Source organism: Macrobrachium nipponense, chromosome 33 (assembly GCF_015104395.2).
Source record: "Macrobrachium nipponense isolate FS-2020 chromosome 33, ASM1510439v2, whole genome shotgun sequence".
Lineage (NCBI taxonomy): Eukaryota > Metazoa > Arthropoda > Malacostraca > Decapoda > Palaemonidae > Macrobrachium > Macrobrachium nipponense.
The window spans coordinates 18,864,741-18,885,021 of record NC_087219.1 but is presented as its reverse complement, the minus strand read 5'-3'; the positions used below and the strand labels follow the sequence as shown (position 1 = coordinate 18,885,021).

Genomic DNA, 20,281 nt, shown 5'->3' with positions numbered 1-20,281 from the left:
TCTCTAAAAAACAAGAACCTAACACTAACTAGATATCACCGAATCCGCCAACACAATGAAAAATATTTCACCAATTGCCATGTAAACAAAAGTTAAAGTCAAGAATTCTAGAATTAACTGCATCCGACAACCGGTCTATAGCAATCAGCCGGCAGAGACAAACTGAGCTTTTTGCCAAGTGGTTCCTCTCTTTCCCCAAAAGTGGGCGGGGTATTACTACCTAGCCAAAACAAAACAAAAAAATTGGCGCAAACCATGAATTTCAGAATTTAACTGCTGGGCAAGTCCCATAATTAAAACTAAGCGATTATGAAACCAAGCGTTTCTGGGAAACCCAATTAGACAGACAAACTCTACTATATGAAAAAACTTTAGCAGTAATTCACTGCAACAACACTAAGTAACCGTTGTAGTGTCTAGACGAAACATGGTGAATGAAACAACCAAAGAATAGAGTTCAGCGTACAGTATACTCTTTGGTCATTATTATTATTAATAGGGCTTAGTTTTTCTAGACCTCTGAGTCTTAAGTAGACTCTTCTTGGGCTGATTCTCAGGGATTAATCCTGAGAAGAAGGAAAAGAAGAAGGAAAAGGAGAGAAAAAAAATTTAAGACTTTGGTCAAAAGAACAACGAGAGAATAACCATCAACATATCTCATAATTTTGTTAGTGTGCACTTAGTTTTGATAAAATGTAACTGAAAACATATCACTCACCTTTTCTTGTCTTTGGGGAATGAAAAAATTATAACTCGGGCCTTTTCCTTTTTTGAATTATTAACTGCAGCACAGAACTGTCCCTGTCATGTTGTTGACATCTTCCAAATCCAATTACATCCCTATCAGAATAGGTGCCACAGTCGCCCAAAGTTACAAAGGGGAGGCACGAGTGTCCTTTCTTTATTCTCTATACTCTTTGTTATAAATACTAAATGAAAAGAGAATTCATCAATACATATTTCTAAGGACTTTGAAAGCTTGAAAAAGGATTTGACATTTACAAAATAAAAGCTTGAGAAATAACAAAGGTCCTGATCCAGTTCTATGCACTTCTACTTACCTTCTAAAGAAATCTCTTTCAGTGACAAAGGCAATGAAATCCACGTTCAACCAAGTGTAAAACATATCCTTCTTTGCAAAATATCAATAAAGACAACACCATAATGTAAAATGATTTCAACAAGTGGTATTCAAACAATATATTTAAATAAGGGCATTATTTCATACAATACAACAAGGAACAAATTTTACATGAACTGGGAAATGCTTACAAATTCTTTTTTTTATGCAAAATAGGTTCATTGAGTTATATCTGAAGGAGTACAAATGGTTTTCTTCCTCTTACATGTTCTGAAACAGAACCAGGCATTCCAAACAATTACTACAATAGGGGAACAAAAAACAAGTTATAAGAGTATCACATAAAAGAAAGGTTTCATTTCTGGAGTACAATGGAATAGTATCTAAAATCAGCCTTGCAAAGTTAGCTGACTGCGAACAATACATTTCATGATCGTGGGGTAAATAATACTAGTAGCTTTACAGATAAATATGTGGAGTAAATCTGGCTCACTGTTTTATAATTGTGGATAAACGAACTCAAATTTTCCCACTGGCCAATCTAACCTAAATACAATATATAGCAACTTCCCTTGCTAAAAATATAAAGTGATCTGGAACGTGACAACTAACTTTAAAGGGAACTCGTCATTATGCAAAGAAAGTGCACCAAATTGAGGGTGATAATGAAGTTAACTACCAAACCTTTCATGATGAATAAAACAGAATTTAAAAATATTAAAAGAACCTTATTACATTTTACCCACTGATAAAAATATATTCTTTGAAAGCATAAAGTTCTTCCCAATGTTGGACATCTTGGAAATAATTATTATGGTCAATGCTGAATTTCATCTAACTTAGCAATACTGTAGTGACAATTACTCCAAAATTACATTGCATCACCTTTACCTCACCTAAAACAATATCACACTAACAATAGTGTAAAATGGTAATGGAGAGTTTCATGTTCCTCCGCAACTCCTGTCACCTTTAATACAAATGGTGGTCATTAAATTATTGCACAGCATTTCATTCCCTGACTATCAGCTGCCATGGCTCCAGGCCACAGCTGGTACCCTTTACTAACTCTCATTTCAAGTCATTCACTGTTAGAATACAAAACTCGAATAATTCCTTCGTCTTTAAATATGAGCACATATTTCCAAGGAAGTTTGTTTTTTACATCACTGCCGTGTCCCCGTACGTGCGCTTTCTACAATAGCAAAATTAGAATTCATTTTCTGTAAACACACACTTTCAAATTGAATATTATAATTTAAATAATCCTTTATCACTTTTACCCCAAGAAAATGAAATGATAATTATTCAACATTCAGCTGATCTGAAATAAAACAAAAAAAGAAAAGGCTGCATCTTGATCCCATTTCTAGATCTCCCTTGGTGGTCGTCAGTACAGAAGAGAAAAATCAAATATATTAAAGAAACTAAAAACCTATGGGATCCAGATGAAATGCTGTGATTCGCTGGCTTCCACAATCAAGGGATATACAGTAAAAATGTAAAAAGATGGTAACCCCTCATAAATGAAGTGTGAAATTCTTCCACAACTGATAACATTTGGTCTCCTCTCTGTGGTGCAATGTGCAAGGTGATGCATTCGCAGGCTAAAAGCTGCTCTTTGGGACACTACCCTCAGTCCATAAAATACGGCTGGCCATTCTTCTCTCTGCGTCGTGTGAGGACTTCGACTCCCGTGTCGGTGACAAGCAAAGTCTCCTCGAACTGTGCCGAAAGCTTCCCGTCAGTTGTCACAGCAGTCCAGTTATCAGGCCACTGTTCGTCTTTCCAAGTGCCTGATAAAACCATCCTTTATTGAAACATATCTCATCTTGAAAATTCAATTTACATTTTTCATCACAATCAACAGGACAAAAACATAAGCTTTTATCTAGCCCTTACCAGCTAGAAACAAGAGGGAAAAGGGGAAATGTGTCGAGCTTAATCCTGAAGGAAGCAATATACACATTCATCAAGGATAGAAAGTTGTACTTTTGGAAAACATGAACTAAACAAACTCCTAAGTTTTGCAGAACTTTATTTATTCCAAGTAATTCATGGAATAAGTTATTCCAGTAAAAGAGATGCACCACATTTGCCAGCATATAGACGCACCCTTGCATAATACGCACCCCTATTTTACAAAAATATTTTATGGAAAGAAACAATTTAGCAAATTATGTTTCATCATACATTTACTGAAAGATTTTGAAGTGATTTTGAAGTGAAAAAAGTATGATTCTGTGTATGAAATACAATTTTGTGAGAGTATACTGAAATAATGTATGAAATCATATCAAAATTTACATTCACCTTTAAAGGAAATTAAATGAAATTCACCTCAATAAAAATATTTGTGTTACAGCAGACCCCTGGTATTCACAGGGGTTATGTACCACAACCACCCACGGATACAGAAAATCCACGATATATTGGAAACCTATAAAAATGCTTATAACTGTGTATTTTAACCCTTTACTGCCAACTGGATGTATTTTACGTGGACATTTTTTGTCTCTCGTGTGCTGACTGGACGTATTTTACGTCGACTTACAAAAGTATTTTTTTTAAATTCGCGGAAAAATACTTATAGGCCTACCAGCCTAAAACTTTTGAATCACGCGCCTTGGGGGATGCTGGGAGTTCACGGATCAAGGTGTTGTTTTGTTCACAATCGTTACGCAGGCGGGCAAGAGCGAATTTCTATCTTGCCGCACTAAAAAGTATCTGTGACACATCTCGGAAATTATTTCGTCACTTTGACATAATTTTTGTACCATTGTAAATTAGCCGTTACATGAAGTATTATATATGAAAATGTGCGCATTTTTATGTAAAATACAACAATAAAATACTCATGATTGTAGCCTTTATCAGTTTTGAGATATTTTCATATAAATAACAATAAGTGCCAAAATTTCAACCTTCGGTCAACTTTGACTCTACCGAAATGGTCGAAAAATGCAATTGTAAGCTAAAACTCTTATATTTTAGTAATATTCAATCATTTACCTTAATTTTGCAACTAATTGGAAGTCTCTAGCACATTATTTCGATTTATGGTGAATTTATGAAAAAACTTTTTCTTTACGTCCGCGCGGTAACTCTTCCAAAAAAAATCATACATGTGATTGTGGTAATGTTTGCACCATTTTAAAATTAGCCGTTATATAAAGTTTTATATATATGGAAATGTGCGCAATTTCATGCACAATACAACTAAAAACAACCCATGGTTGTAGCTTTTATCAGTTTTGAGATATTTTCATATAAATAACAATAATTGACAAAATTTCAACCTTCGGTCAACTTTGACTCTACGCAATTGTAAGCTAAAACGCTTATATTCTAGTAATATTCAAGCATTTACCTTCATTTTGCAACAAATTGGAAGTCTCTAGCACAATATTTTGATTTATGGTGAATTTATGAAAAAAAATAACATTTTCTTTACGTCCGAGCGGTAACTCTTCCGAAAAAATCATACGTGCGATTGTGGTAATGTTTGCACCATTTTAAATTAGCCGTTACATAAAGTTTTATATATGAAAATGTGCGCAATTTCATGTAGAATACAATAAAAAATAATTGAAGGTTGTAGCTTTTCTCATTTTTGAAATATTTGCATATAAATCACGATAAATAGAAAAAAAAAACCACGTTCGGTCAACTTGACTCTACCGAAATGGTCGAAAAACGCAAATTGTAAGCTAAAAACTCTTTACAGTCTAGTAATATTCAGTCATTTATCTTCATCTTGAAACAAATTCGAAGTCTCTAGCAAAATATTTAGATTTATGGTGAATTTTAAAAAAATCTTTCCTTCCCTCCGCGCGCGGATTCTCCGCCACAAATCTCCGAAATGTGTACGTCCCATTCTCGGAATATTTGCTCCGTTTCATATTAGGCATTTCATAGTTTTATATATGAAAATGTGCGCAATTTCATGTAGAATAAAACGAAAAATATTTGAAGGTTGTAGCTTTTCTTATTTCCGAAATAATTGCATATAATAAATATATATATAAAAAAATTCGACATTCGGTCAACTTTAACTCGTCAGATATAGTCGAAAACTGCAATTGTAAGCTAATACTCTTACAGTATAGTAATATTCAATCATTTGTCTTCATTTTGAAAGAAATTGATAGTCTCTAGGACAATATTTAGATTTATGGTGAATTTTTGAAAAAAATATTTGTTTACATCCGGGCGTTACGAATTTATGCATTATTTTGTGATAATATTTTCTCTGTGTTGCTTTTATCGTTTTACAATGTGTTATATACCAAAATGATCGCAATTTAGTGTACATTACAACGAAAAAAAAGTAACTTGTTACCTTTAACCGTTTTGCGCACAGCGTGATTTGAATACAATTATATGTGAAATTTCGTTTTTGCACTATCATATATCGCATTATTTATATATGATAATGGTAATTTTTTTTCATTTCTGATGGTTGCATACTAAACTTCAGCCAATGACAAAAAAAGGAGCCAAAAATGAACTCTTAATCTTGAAAACTAAGCGCGCTGTGATTTTTTGAAAAAAATATTTTTTCCGCTCCCGCGCTCACTCTGAAACACCTCCGGCACACGGGGGAGAATTTTTTTTTTTACCGCTTCGGCGTTTAAGGGTTAATAGCTGGAACACCAAATACCTCTCTAAGAAGCCTTAAAACTGCCTATTTTTATGTTATCTTGTAACACATTTTTTATGATACATAATGTATTTAGTGGCAAAAATAAGATGTAAATACAGCAACCAGTGAATTTTTTTGACAAAAAAAGTCTGCAAATTACCAAATTTTCTGCTATTTATTGAGAAATGTGTCGCCAAAACATACGCAAATAACTGAATCCGCTGTTGCCAAACCACAAATAAGCAAGGGTCCACTGTACTGTGACAGGCCACCACGGCGGCACTATGAGTTTGTTTACATCCATTCATGGCGAATAGCTGACTGGCTAAAAGCAGATGCATCACACGCAATTTTCATAAGTTTAATTATCAGTCTGTTATCACAAATTTATGGTAAATTTCACTTGGTTTCCTTTATATGCAAGTGTAAATTTACATGAGATTTATTGTCATAAGCTTGGTCTCCCATCCGTGATACGGCCACATTGGACGTAGGGCAGTTTTTTTTATATATTTAAAAATAAAAAAGTATGTCTAATATGCCAGCAAATATCGTACGTACTGTTATATATAAAATACATAAATACATGTCATTTTCTTATTCGCCATGTAAAAACTCATCTAACTTACCTTCCGAAATCATAGGTTCAATGGTGAAAGTATGTCCAGGTTTCATGATACCAACAGCCTTATTTTCTGGAAATAAATCAGTAAGTTAAAGCATTTAAAGTGCAAAATATTGCAACACAAAAATGGCAATATATATAGTATGTATTACACCTGTGTGCTTCTAGTTATCTCTAAGAATTTCCTGTCACCTCTGAACACCAAGAAACAAGAAAGGAGGAAAAACTTTATTTGCATGCTAACTGGACTAAACTTTTGCTTTCAGTATGTATACAGTCAAACCTCGGATTTTGTACACCCTGGTTCCATAAGATTTGGTTTTCATAAACTTTTTCCAACAAAATTTTGACTCGGGTTTCAAACATATCCTTGGATTTTGTAAATCCAGAAATGCTCCTTCCAGGGCCCACTTCGTGACTAGACCCCGTATCGACCACCCAAACAAAGCATCTTGTGTTCTCTCGTGACCCATTCTACTTTTGTGTTCCTTGTTTCTTGTGCTTATTTGTGATTTTTTATTCAAGTGCAACTACTAAATTATCCAACATGGGACCAAAGAAAGTTCCAAGTGCCAGCCCTTCTGTAAAAAAAAAAAAGGGAAAAACACTATAGAATTTAAGAAAGAACTTGTAGCGAAGTGTTAGAGGATGTTGCATGCCGAGCTCAGTAAGAAAATGCCTACAAGTGCTGCTGTTAGTGAATGTAAGGCCAGCAGAGGCTGGTTTGAAAAATTCAGAGAGCAAACAGGCCTACTTCAGTAATTATGGACATTTGCAAAGTGGAGAGATATATAAAATTTTCTAGAGAATTATCATCCCAACAACGATGTAATCTGTGTCACCTACATGTTTAATCATGTTTAATGATAATGCTGTGTTTCACTTTAGGCAAATTTTAAAAGGAGGTCCGAAACAAATGTCTCTGGACAGTTTTGTTGTGCAACAGGGGTCCAGTGACTCAAGCTTGTCCTACTGCCAGTACAAAACGAAAAGAAGTAACCCAAGACAGGTCCTTGATACCTGAAGTCCTTCTGGAGGGGGACTCCCCTTCCAAAGAATACCCTCTCCTCCTCCCTCTCCCCTCCTCTCTGTCTTCCATAAAGGTAAAAGAAATCTTAAATGTTTATTCATCCATTTTATTAGTCAATTATATTTATTTCTCAATGTTTTCTGTATGTAAAACTGTGTTTATTATCAATACAGTGTATTACATTTGGAGTTACATTATGCTTCATGGGAATTATAGTTTCAGATTTTGTATGTTTTGGACTTTGTGAAACATTTTGGAATGGATTATGAGAGAAAACAAGAGGTTCCACAGTACTGGCTATCTGGTAAAAACTGCCATAAAGTCAATTGCTGGTTTCTCTGATGATTTTTTATTATACTACAGAAATCAATCAAAATAATAAATTTTTGGCATATAATATTTTTCAAATAAATTGCTATATTACTACATGTTAGTCCTGTAATATTATGAAAACATAATTAAAAGCAAGTTTGTACCTACTTGAAAATGATATTGTTATGATACAATAAAGTTTGTTCATACTTACCTGGCAGATATATATATAGCTGTATTTTCTGAAGTCCGACAGAATTTTAAAAACTTCCGACACACGCAGTGGTCGGCCAGGTGGTTAGTACCCATTCCCGCCGCTGGGAGGCGGGTATCAGGAACCATTCCCATTTTCTATTCATAATTTTTATTTCCACTGTCCCCTGAGGGGAGGTGGGTGGGTACTTGATTATATATATCTGCCAGGTAAGTATGAACAAACTTTATTGTATCATAACAATATCATTTTGTTCATGAAACTTACCTGTCAGATATATATATAGCTGAATCCCACCTTTGGAGGTGGGAAGGGACAGAATAGAAGGATTTTAGGAAACAAATGCATGCAGATGATTTACATCTTGGTTCCACCTGTTAGCATAGCTGGCTTCGTGGTTACTGCCACGTAAGTCTGCTTGTGCTACTAGAGTTGCCAGCGAGGTAGAGACCTATATAGCTGGTGCACTCCAGATGATCTGTCAACAGGGGCGAGACCACGACGTGACTAGACCATATTGACCATACCATGAGGGCTAAGAAGTAAAATAAATATAATATATATATCACCACCTGACCAACCTAGCCAAAGTTAAGGTGTTTTAACTAAGGGCTTAAGAGTTAAGAAGTCGCCGTTGTCGGCGACTCATCAACTAAATTAAGAGCTCTTCCTACCATTTTCTACAGGATAGGATGAGTGGTACTTCTTGCCCCCAAGATTGTGTCTGCAGACACATATGGCCCTAGCGAGCAGCAGATCTCATATGCCATCTTCACATTTCGCAGAATGGGAGTGTGAAGTGAACACAGAGTTGCTTCGCTAAAACATGGTACTCAGGATGTTGCTGAGTGCCATGCTCTGTTGAAATGCTTCCGAGGCCGCGCCCTCACCTCGTGAGCATTCAGATAAAAAGATTTCAAATCTTTGTGCAAACACAATGAAGGAGCATTTTTGAAAGAATCCTTAACACTAAAGCCAGGGTGTTCTTCGTATGGGCAAGTCTGGTCTTTTTCGGAACACTGCAGATTGCCCGAATGACTTCGAATTTTCTTGAGTTTTATGTAGATAAAACTTGAGAGACCCGACAGGGCACAGGACTCTCTCTGGCTCCTGCCCACTAACTTGTGCATCCTTGCTTCAGCTCCTGGGGGGCCCCCCCCCCCACCCCCCGTCCCCCCCCCCCCCCCCCCCAAGGACAAAAACGGGTTTCCATTCTTAGGCCACAACGGAAGGCTTAGAGAGCACACCGCCTTGTGTTCTCTAAAGCCAAAACTTGTGACGATGGCTTAAAATTTCACTAACCCTCTTTGTCGTATCTAGGGTGGTTAGAAGAATTAGGCCTTCCTGATCACATGCAAGAAGTTAACAGGTAGGAGAGGTTCGAATGCTTTAACATCAAGAACTTCAGACTACGTCTAAGGTTCCATATTGAAAGCTTCGATCTGGACATGCACAGTCAGTCCGTCTGTACTAAAAAGTCAGGTGACCGACCAGTTGACCAGTCAGACGAATCAAGGACAGCAAGGCTGTACCCTGAAGACCATAAGGCACTATTCTTCGCTGAAGGATGAGTGTCTGGACTGCCTGGGCGATTCAATCTAAGCAAACCTTGGGGGTGTATCAACGCAACCCAACGTCGTCAGCGAATCAACTCCTGACTCGAGCTTCTGGTGCCAGGAGAAAGGAGCGAGGAGCAAAAAGGCGATTCAGTCCCGAAGGAAGAATGCCTGACAGTCCAACCTGGTCTCATGTTACACGATCATCGGGGGTGTATAAACGCAACCGACTTCGTCAACAAGAAAACTCAGGGCTACTATATGTCGCCTGATTCTCGCACGAGTGTCTGACTCCGAGAAAACAGGTGAGACAAAAAGTAGATGGTGAGCGAGTTTCGAGATTCCACAACATATTTGCATATTCTTTAATAGTTGTGACTGCCAGCTTATCCCATTCTTCAGACGGAAATGGAAGACGGTAATCTTATTCCTGTCAACATCTCGATAGTCTGAACGTAGTCAGACTCAGAGCGGAGGAGGTTATAGGTACTTTTCGAGTTAGAGTAGACCGACTCTCTCGGAAAAGGTCCTTGGAAAGTGAACTAGGAAGATGTGACCTCTGTGAATCCAGGATTCTGAAGGCCAACATGGGGCGATCAGCGTCATTGGTCGCTCCCTGTGACGTCATAAATCCTCTTATTACATTTCCTAAGCGATTGAAAAAGGGGAAAAGAGACTAAACATCCATCCCCGTTCAATATCATAGGATGGCGTTTAATGGTACCGATCCCGGATCGAGAATAAGGGAGCAGAGAAGAAGCCGCCTCTTCGTCCTCAACATATCGAAGAGAAGAATGAAAGGGCGTCCCTAAAGTCTACACAACTCTCAACTTACTTCTAAAGAAAGATTCCACTAGGAAGTGAATAGTTGCTGCCGTCGATCGAGACGATTTCGTACGGACTTTTGCAATCCTGTAACGAACCTGTAGAGGATCGTTATATTTTACGCCTGTTGTTATAATAGGCTCTTTCTCGTAAACTCGAACAAGGACCGAGAGAAGATACTTCTTAAGATATGAGAGAGCTGTGGAATATCAGAGTTGATCTGGACCACTGGTTCCCAAAAACTCGTTTCGAGGACTGGAGGGACTACCGAATCGCTTTTACTTCTTTCAGATTAAGATCCAGGACATCTGAAACCCTATCAGATGTCCGGCACCTTTCTTTCTATCACCTCAGGTGATAGACGCACTGAGAGATGTTCAGAATCATTCCTAAATCTAGAATAATTTTCAGTTTCCCGGTAGGAAAAAAACTGTGGTCTGAATTGCAGTCTATTCGGGGAAACAAACTTCTTCAGGAAGGAAATGGTCCCCAGCAAGCTCATCCATTCCCTCCCCGAGTATGCTTACTTCCCTAAATAAGGCTGCGCTTTGCCTAAGCAGGAGAGCAAATAAAAGTGCAATGTTGCGGTAGACTCGTAGTTCCATACCGTGCGGTAACGAGCACCGAAAGGATTAAGAGATAACTCTGTTGAACATAGTAAGGCAAAACGAATGCAACGTTTATTCATTCACGTAAGAAATCCCCTCAATCTTAGGCTAAAGTCCGTGATTGTAGGACAGAGATACAGATGTCAGTCAATCCCGCAGGAGAGACGTAACCGTCAGCACAGAGATACGGTTAGTCAGTCAATCCCGCAGGAGAGAAGACGTAACCTACGTGCATGACGCGCACGATCTGTTACTGGCTCGGTTGGACTGGAGGACAGACAGCGTGACAGGAGCAGCAAGCAGCTTACGAACGTCGTCTCTTAACTTTGTCTGGGTTGCCAGCTACCCTATTCTACGAAGAAATAGGTCCGTTATTTTTGAGCAGAAAGACTCTCAAGCTGGTAGATTTAAGCGTAACAGAAAACGCTAAATATATAGATGCGTTTGTGCCGTCAGAACACTACCATACAACGGTAAAAGATAAATCGGAAACTCCTGGAAGGCTGCAGGGAGTAACGATTAAATGTCCTTAAAATAGACAATAGACCTCTCGGTTGCCATCCGAAGAGGTAACTACAGCAAGCGTATATGACTTGAACCAACCAGAAGTAAAATAAAGCAAGGCAAAAAATGAAATTATATCACAATAAAGTTTGTTCCTACTTACCTGGCAGACATATATATAGCTGAATTCGGAAATACAGCTACATACATATCTGACAGGCAAGTTTCATGAACAAAACTTAAGAGAATCGAAGCAGTCGAAGCAGTCAGCTCAAGCTTCTTATGTTATTGGACATAAGCGTTCATTGACGTAGTCTACAAGTCTATTTCTTGTACGAGTCTGCGAATGACGAATGAGAGCTCTTCCGAATCTTGTCAATAAGAGCTTATTCGCTTACGCAATATCAAGTTAATGAGATGTTTGTCAATGAGAACTAACCCATTTACGGGACAAAGAGATATTTTGTCAAAGAGGGGATACCCACTTACTTGACAAAACGAAAGTATATTGTCAATGGGGGAAAGTCACTGAATTGACAAAACGTAATCCAGGGAGTCGAGCATTTAATTTTCCGATTCCCGTCTCAAACGAGGAAGGGGCAAGAATCCTGTTAAGAGACTGGGCTTACGGCAAGTAGAACGACGATGTTCAATTCGGCAGCGTAGTCCCGACTAGAAACTAACAAAATCTATCATCTGAAAAACCCTTTCAGATGGGCTAAAAAGCTTGGAAAATTATCCTGGAAGAGGAAGAAACTCTCCAACCAGCTTCCTCTCCCGTATCACAACTAATGCCTGCTAAAGCTTAAAATTATTGGCAGTATGGCAAAGGAAGTCCTGTCTTGCGCTTTCCTGAAGAGGCGTCCTTTGATGAGTGCCTTTGCAAGAATCCTACTGAACGTTGCCGAGAGTCCTGACGTGCAGGACATCGAGCCTTACATAACCCGTAACTGCCTTATCGCAAAAGTCTTGACTGCGGTAGTGGCAACTTAAATTTATTGGCAGAATGGCAAAGGTTGCGGTAGAGCAAACGAGATCTTCCTTAACTCCATCCACCTATGGGAAAAGCAATATTAATTGACAGAGACCTCTTGAATTCACGAAACCCGATGTCTTGCTTCGTCTGTTCACTTTAAGCTTCCTCCGAAGCACTGCCTACTTCACATTCTTTGCAGGTGAGGTAGAAGGTATCACCGAAGGTAGAGGTAAAAATCACCGAAGGTAGAGGTAAAAACTTTAGGCCCAAATCTGAAACAAGAGCTTGAAGAGTTCAACAGAAACGTTCAGCCAGGCGACACACCTGGCGTGCGCTGGTGCACGCATCGGTCGTCCACTGGAGCGCGCTCGGCGTCCACTGGGAGCGCGTCGGCGTCCACTTGGCGTGCACCGCGCGCGCCTGGAGTCCATCCGAGCGTCCCAGGCGTCCGCTCTCAAAAGCTTCCTGCTACTATGACTTCTTTTACGTATTTCTCGGTGGAAAGACGGACACGAGTTCAGGCGACGTCGCCTTCTTATTCTCACTGAAACGCATAACGAGAGAGAGAGAGAGAGAGAGAGAGGACGTGAAGCGTCCTCTTCTAAAGCTTCTATTTAGAGGGCGCGAGTCCTTCCGAAAGCTCCAAACCCCTGCACGGAGAGGACGCTTCGGAGGACGAGAAGCAAACTTTCAGGATTCGTGCACGCGCACGCACTTTGGCAGTCTGGGGATTTTCATTAGAAACTGCCGAAGGCACGCCAGATCGGTGGGGGTTCCTTGTAACCCTCCTTAGGCTTTCGACATGCTCCTCCCGGGTCCTGGGAGTCAAGCAGAGGTCCCAGCCTAGAGGCGAAACGAGGCCGATCTGACGCACCCTCCACTTCACAAGGGTATCACTGCACTTCTGCACTTCACTTTTACTCTCTAAAGCAAGCACTTTCGATTCTAAGTTACGAATCGAAAAAGAGTATCAGAGAAAGGGCAATTCCTCTACAGACACTGCTTAGGGCCCGAAGGCAATACTGCAGGGTTAGGAGTAACAATTACAGAAGTAGCACTTCACAGCAATGAAGGAGAGCGAGCACCTCTGCTTAGACATATTCATAGCCCGTAGGCCATACTACAGGGTTAGGCAAAATAAAGTCTACAGGAAGGTTAGCAGGTTCACTACCCTGACTTTTGTTACTGATTAATTGCGTACATACGAATCATACGTCTTCCTTACGGAATTAGACATGTTTACTGATTAATTGCGTACATACGAATCTACGTCTTCCTTACGGAATAGACAAAGTCTCACACTCCTTACATGACAAATCTCAACAAAGAAGGAAGACCCATACCCCTCGTACATACCAAGTGCGGATCTACCGAAGCTTTCGGTAGCCACACCCTATCTTTGCAGACAACCCCGTCTGAAACTAGCCTAACTAGATTCAGATATTTTAAGCAAAAATGAATCAAATTCAAATCAATTTAAGATAGCGTATGTCTAGCCACAAATCCAAGTAAATAAATCAAAAGACAATTAGGATACTTAGCGGCAATGAAGTTTCCAAAATCCTAAGACGGAGGTACTGAAAACAGGTGTTTTCAGCACCGGCGACAGAAAAATTATGAATAGAAAATGGGAATGGTTCCTGATACCCGCCTCCCAGCGGCGGGAATGGGTACTAACCACCTGGCCGACCACTGCGTGTCGGAAGTTTTTAAAATTCTGTCGGACTTCAGAAAATACAGCTATATATATATCTGACAGGTAAGTTTCATGAACAAAATATAAATTTTCAAAATAAAATTTATTATTTGGATACTTACCAACTGTTAAATTTAGCTATATCTCCCCGCCGATTAGGCGAATCGGTAATAAAAAAAAAAAAAAAAATTGAATGGCTGCCCGATGACTGTCTAGTTTACCTGTTCTCCACCAGGTGTGTTTCGAATGTTTTAGCTCTTGTCAGAATTCTCCTTGACAGCCCACTAAGGCATCAGGTGAAGGAGATGAAGAACAATGGTCCAAAGGGTGCCAACAAAACTTCTTCCTATGAGAGACTATGAAATCCTTCCTCTAATGTCTGACAGGGATTGGTGAAACAGAAGACAAAGAGGAGGATGAAGAGGAAGCATGAGAAGACAAAGACGAAGACAAGGATGAGGTAGACAATCTGCGATGTCTCTTCATGGATATCGGAAGCTCAGCACAGTAGTACTTCTTGAGAAACACACTTTTAACTGTCAAACAGAGCCTGGATGAGAGAGTCAGGGGGAGCAGATGTAGGAGACTTAGGGAGGATTATTTGAGATGAATCTTACCTACTGTTAAATTTAGCTGATTCCCACATTAAGAAGAGGTTGGTGGGTAGCGCAGCTAGACAAAACTCCGCTCAGCCATTCGAGCTAAAGGCTTCTTATACGAAACCCAAAACATTCTCACCTGATCTGGAATCCTTGATGGGTTTTACTACCACCAGAAGTTAGATTCCATTCAGGGAGCAAGGCTCTCATATGTATGCAGCAAAGAGCAGTCTTGCGGAGAAAACCGCTTCGATTCAGCCAGCATGAAACGCGAGCGGTATGAGGGACCCCTGTGCCTGGGTCCAAAAGCCCTATCAAACGACAGTCACTTAAAATGAATACCTTTACAATATAAAGGTAGGCTCCTATACAAAATTTGTACCTTCACGCTCCCCAAAATATTAAAACCCGGGATTTAAACAAAAGAGCATAAAGAATTGCTCCTCCTTTTTTTTTTGGTTCAGGAAAAGACTACCCACTACTATTAGTGGATTAAGGGCTTTACTGTTTTCAAACACAATTCTGTATACTTAAGGTAGTGATTGGGCAAAAACTGAATTGTACTCCTACTGTGACACATCAATCCTATTCTGGAGCGACAAATTGACTTTACACTAAATGAAGTTGCAACTTCTGCTCACATTATGAATGTTTAACTTCAATAAGGTAGAAGATATGGAGCTAGTTCTCATGCACTAGCCTATCCATTGTGTCACAGATGACCTTGTGTTCCTTGACAAAGTTTCTAAAAATCATAACACAAAAGGTTAACTTTGCCTCTTCCAGGCTTAACCTTCACAAATACATTCTAGGTTTTCTAAAACCAAAAGACAAAAGTTAACTTTGCCTTCAAGTTTAACCATTGGCAAAGGCGTTTTAAGTTTCTAAAATCGCAACACAAAAGATTAACTTTGCCTCTTCCAGGCTTTCCCTTCAACAAATACATTCTAGGTTTTCTAAAACCACAAAAGGTTGATTTTTGCCTCTTCCAGGCTAACCTTTGACCACATCTGTTTTTCTTAAAATCACAAAACCAAAGGTTAACTTTGCCTCTTCCAGCATTTACCTTTGACAAAGATGTTCAAGGTCTCTAAAAATATGATAAAAATGTTCTAGGTTTTACCTTTAAATTAAATGCCCAACAGGATAGAGAAGTTTCCTCTTTGTCCCCCTTCAAGGGGTTAAATTGGAATTCTTACAGGGAACTGTAAAGCATGGCCTTAACATCACCCTCAGCTCTAAGGCAGAAAACTAAAATAGCATTCCCTTTACACCAGCTTAAAAAAGGGTGCTGACAGTAAACTTACTTATTAACCACTGCTAAATAAAAGGTTTTACAGTAAATTCAGATAAAGTTTAGACCCGCATCTAAACTCCAGAGAGAGACTGATATAGAGATGAAGGGGCTTCAATCTCAACACCTTACAGTGCTGGTTCTCAGCACGGTCTAAAAGTAATTGATGCAATACCGAGGAAAGTACGTATGGAACGCTAACTTTGGAAGTAGACAGTGAAAACGTCTTATTTCCTCTAAACAGAAGACATTGACGTCTACAAGGTTCTAGGTGCTGAAAATTTCTCCAGAATGGTACCCTCAGTAACACACAGACCACTGCTTCTGACCCCAGGCCATGGCAGTTTTAAATTAAGGACAGATCCTATAACAACTTGAAAATCTTATTACTGGGAGGGGACATTCTAACATCTCCAAGCAGTTAAGGAGATACCTTCATCAATGGAACTATATGGAATTGTGTACCAGAGTTGATTTCTTCTCAATGGAAGAATGAGACATCTACCAAGAGCATTGGAAATTCAGAAAAGTTTTGCCCTAAGGCTACAAGGGCTCCACAGGAGACTAAGCAATTCTTGAACTTGACATTGCTCAATAGAATTCAGAGTAGATACAAGGGGCAGGCCTATGAGTCTGAATTAGCCAAAATTTAAGGAACCATCCACTGCTCAAGCCTGAGGGCCAACAAAGTAGTAGTAATCATTCAATGTCTCTGTTCTTCTACATGCTAGGAAGTTAAATGAGTGTTCCTTAAATCCACACCAAGTGCCAAACTTACAGATGTAAAGGCCCTTGAAGGCAGTTGTTCTTCCTGAGTCCCTAATTGCTACAACACTGTCCTTCCACAGAATGGATGATCAAACCAATATGTTGTTTCATTTCACTCAAAGCAGCAACTTCCCACAAAGACTGTTTCTGACTGGGAATAAACTGCTAAGCAACCTGATGTCTTTCCACTGCCCTGACATCTAAAAAGTTTTACAAGGTGTAGTTTGACCATTCTATGTTGCATGAGAGTAATGACACTAGTTAAACTCTGTGTTGCACGACAAAGGGAAAAGACCAAAACTTGGACTTAGGTTTAAGAACCAAATAGACGACTCCTGGTTACAGTGTCCCTCCTATAGTCCTGGAGCCAAAGTTGGTTCTGGATTACTTACAAATTTAATGAAGTTATTTGTAAGTCGTAATTCTTATGCTGAAACCATACATTAATTGAGCATGATTATCTGAAAATAACCCGTGAGGCCATGTTTCCTAATGAGGAAAAGCCTTTACCATATAGGAAGTTTCTTACAGGTCTAAAATCTTCAAGCAGCACATGCCTATTCATCTTGACTGACAAGCATGCATAATTAACTATCATCCCCACATCACTAGATAAGAATGGGGATATAAGGAATTAACATTATAATGCATAAAAACTGGGCCAGAAGAAGCAACAGGTCCTTGGCCTTTGGAATACTGTTGACAGAGTGGACTAATTTGAATCACTGATTAAGTAGAAGTGTCTTGCTCCTAAAGTCGACATCATTTACCAATGGGCAACAAGTCCCTGACCTAACTTATAGAGGGCTGCACACTAACCCAAAGTGCACAGAACAGCAATACCTTCTAGTAAAACCTCTTGAAGGAACTTGCATGACTGTGGATGTACGGTAAGTGGAATACATTCTACATGTGTACCACAAGTCTGACCATTCTTTGGAAAGGCGCTAAAACCATGCGAAAAAACCAACAAGTATATGGGCAGACACTTAATGTTATTCAGTCGCCAAATGTCCAAGAATATCTCCAATTACTTATAGGTGTCTTCCTAAAGAATTACCCTTGGACCATCATTCCCTCTATATTCAATTTCCTACTAAAAGAGACTTATGAGAGATTTCTGCTGAAGACAAGGGAAGCTATAAGAGGGAGATTAAACCAGTGGAGGACAATTAAAAAGAATCACACTGACTTCACCGTCTCCACCATATAACATACTGATCCCAAGTCTCTCCATGGATGTTAGGAGGTTGCAACTGTCCATATCCCAGAACCTGAATCTGCACTTACCCCCAGAAGGTATAAAATAAGACTACCAATATATAATTCAGAGCTGCATAACCAGACAGGAAGCGAAAGTGTTCTCACTTCCTCCAAACAGAGTGAGTATAAGCATGAGGACATTACCCTGCAGCATCAGAAATGAGTTACTTGTTTCCCTTGCTAAAAACTCCCGCTGGATTGGCGTCTCCACCTCTCTTAAGAAGTCGCAGAGATGAGACAACGTAGATAAAAGGTAATAACTCAAGGTAGACTGAAAATCCATCAGCATGTCTGTCAGTCTCAAGTTCATTTCCCACAGGAAAGAGAAAGAAAGCGAACCTTCTATTAAAGATGGTTAAAGGACCAATAAGCGTTGTACAGCAAAAGTCGGCCTTCGGCTCTCCGTGACTTCAAAAGACAAGACGACAAGCCAAGGCAGACAAAGGGAAATTGTGTCCGAGGACGAGGAAAGTTACGAAATGCTCTCAAATTGGAGAAAGCGTTTGTTCTCTTCTCAAATATTTAGTGCACCAAAATACGATAAGAAAATTAAGATATATTCACTATGTGGCCTCTATCCTCAACAAAATGAGGATACAGCAAGGTGTAGTGTGGCAACAAACACCGACCGGCCAAAACGAGTTCCTCCAACAACTCCATTCAAACTCTTCTTCCGTCAGCGGGCGACGGGAGGGGACAGCTGCTAACAGGAGGTAAACAAAGAGCTTAAAGGATTGCTCTTTCTCCGCAACCCTTGGCGACAAAAAGCGACACTTGTCGATAAGAGGTGACAGCAGCTGAGTGATGTATCGCATCCACCACGACTCAATGAGAGCAAGGCAGTAACTAAAGCGACTCAGGACTAGGCCAAGTCTGTACTCTGCACAAGTCAACTGCGTTCACACGAGACGAGTCAACAATGTCCACCGCAGGGTTCCCAGATGTACCAGAACAAATTATCGTACCAAATCTCTTCAAATCATCGTATTTTGATTAATAATCATTTATCGTACAGAGGGTCAAATTATCATACTCGTACGATAATTATTATACATCTGGGAACCCTGGTCCGCAGTCCGCACGAGTCGACACTCGAAAGAGGGAGAGAGAGAACGAGGCGCCAAAAGTGGGAGGCGGTGGGAGAGGAGTTACAACGCTCCCGCCTAGTCCGAAAGCGATCGTACATACTTGAAAGCATTCCTATATGAAACTAAGTTAGAAATCTCTGAAGTTAAAATATCTAACTCGGCGAGAACTTTATATACTACCGACAGTGTAGACTTGAAAGAGAAACATTAATCGAGGCAGTAGTAAGAGATTTGCCGATAGCCGAAAAGGAAACACGCAAAGAACAAATATTACGAAGAAAAAGGAATATGCTAGCATACAAGAATTTAGAATAACCAAAACATGAGAGATAAACAGTCGACCGAGTCGACATATCTAAACGTGTAAAACTCACTATAGATACATTATCATCTCAATAAAATGTCTATACCTATATCATATATATAAGCCTATGCATGATAACACCTCAAACTAGGTGTTGAGGACGACATAATGCGCCTACGGAGCGAGCATTAACGCTTACCAAAAAACTTGGGGTTTCCTTATGTGGAACTCTTAATGTCGTTTTCTTCAGCGAAAGCATATTTTAAACGAGGATTCTAGACCATGAAAAAGGGCGAAGTAGGTATTGGAGGGCACAGAATCCCATCGTCCCGAGAACCGACCTGGTTCTCTGGCAGCGGACGTTTCCAACTGTCACAGGGCAGTCCTAGGCTCAGGTACGTACAGACGAGGGCACCAACACCTTACTTCTAACAGGGAACGCAAAAATGAGCGCACACTGGAGGGATTCAGAACGTTCCCGTCACGAACTAAGTTCAAATTGTATTAGAACTAAAAATAGGTTAATGTTCTAACTTCTCGTTACGCTGAACCGAATGAGGAGCAGAAGGCGGAGCTACAATGGAAGTCAATACTACTAGCCTACTAAAATGCCTAGTCTAAGTAGGAATAGCCTGACAGGTTTAAGTCCTGATCTAACTAACTGCTTTGGCAATCTATTAGTCCCAGTCTTTCCTATATCTGACATATTCAGGCATAAATTCTCAGAACAATTCCCTACATTCTTCACATCTAGTAGTTCCAAAATCACTCTGTCCCCCTGCTAGTACAAAGGAATGTCGATCAACTTCCAATTCACCATCCTGGTTACACCAAAGCATTCCTTCATAGCCTGAGGTTATTGGTTTTGCTTCCGGTGGAAGATATCCAAGGAA

General features: G+C 39.6%; 1 protein-coding gene across 1 annotated transcript in view; it reads right to left on the bottom strand.

The window, feature by feature from the left end:
• Positions 1-1,185: 1,185 nt before the first annotated feature.
• The window catches only part of LOC135202993 (methionine aminopeptidase 1-like), an 87,962-nt gene continuing 68,866 nt past the window's right edge, over positions 1,186-20,281 (bottom strand). Inside the window, exons 8-9 of the mRNA XM_064232538.1 lie at positions 6,356-6,421; positions 1,186-2,877 (exon numbers count right to left, since the gene is read on the bottom strand). Of these exons, the coding sequence (XP_064088608.1) occupies positions 2,717-2,877; positions 6,356-6,421 (227 nt within the window). The 3' untranslated portion in view covers positions 1,186-2,716. The remainder of the gene's footprint in view (positions 2,878-6,355; positions 6,422-20,281) is intronic.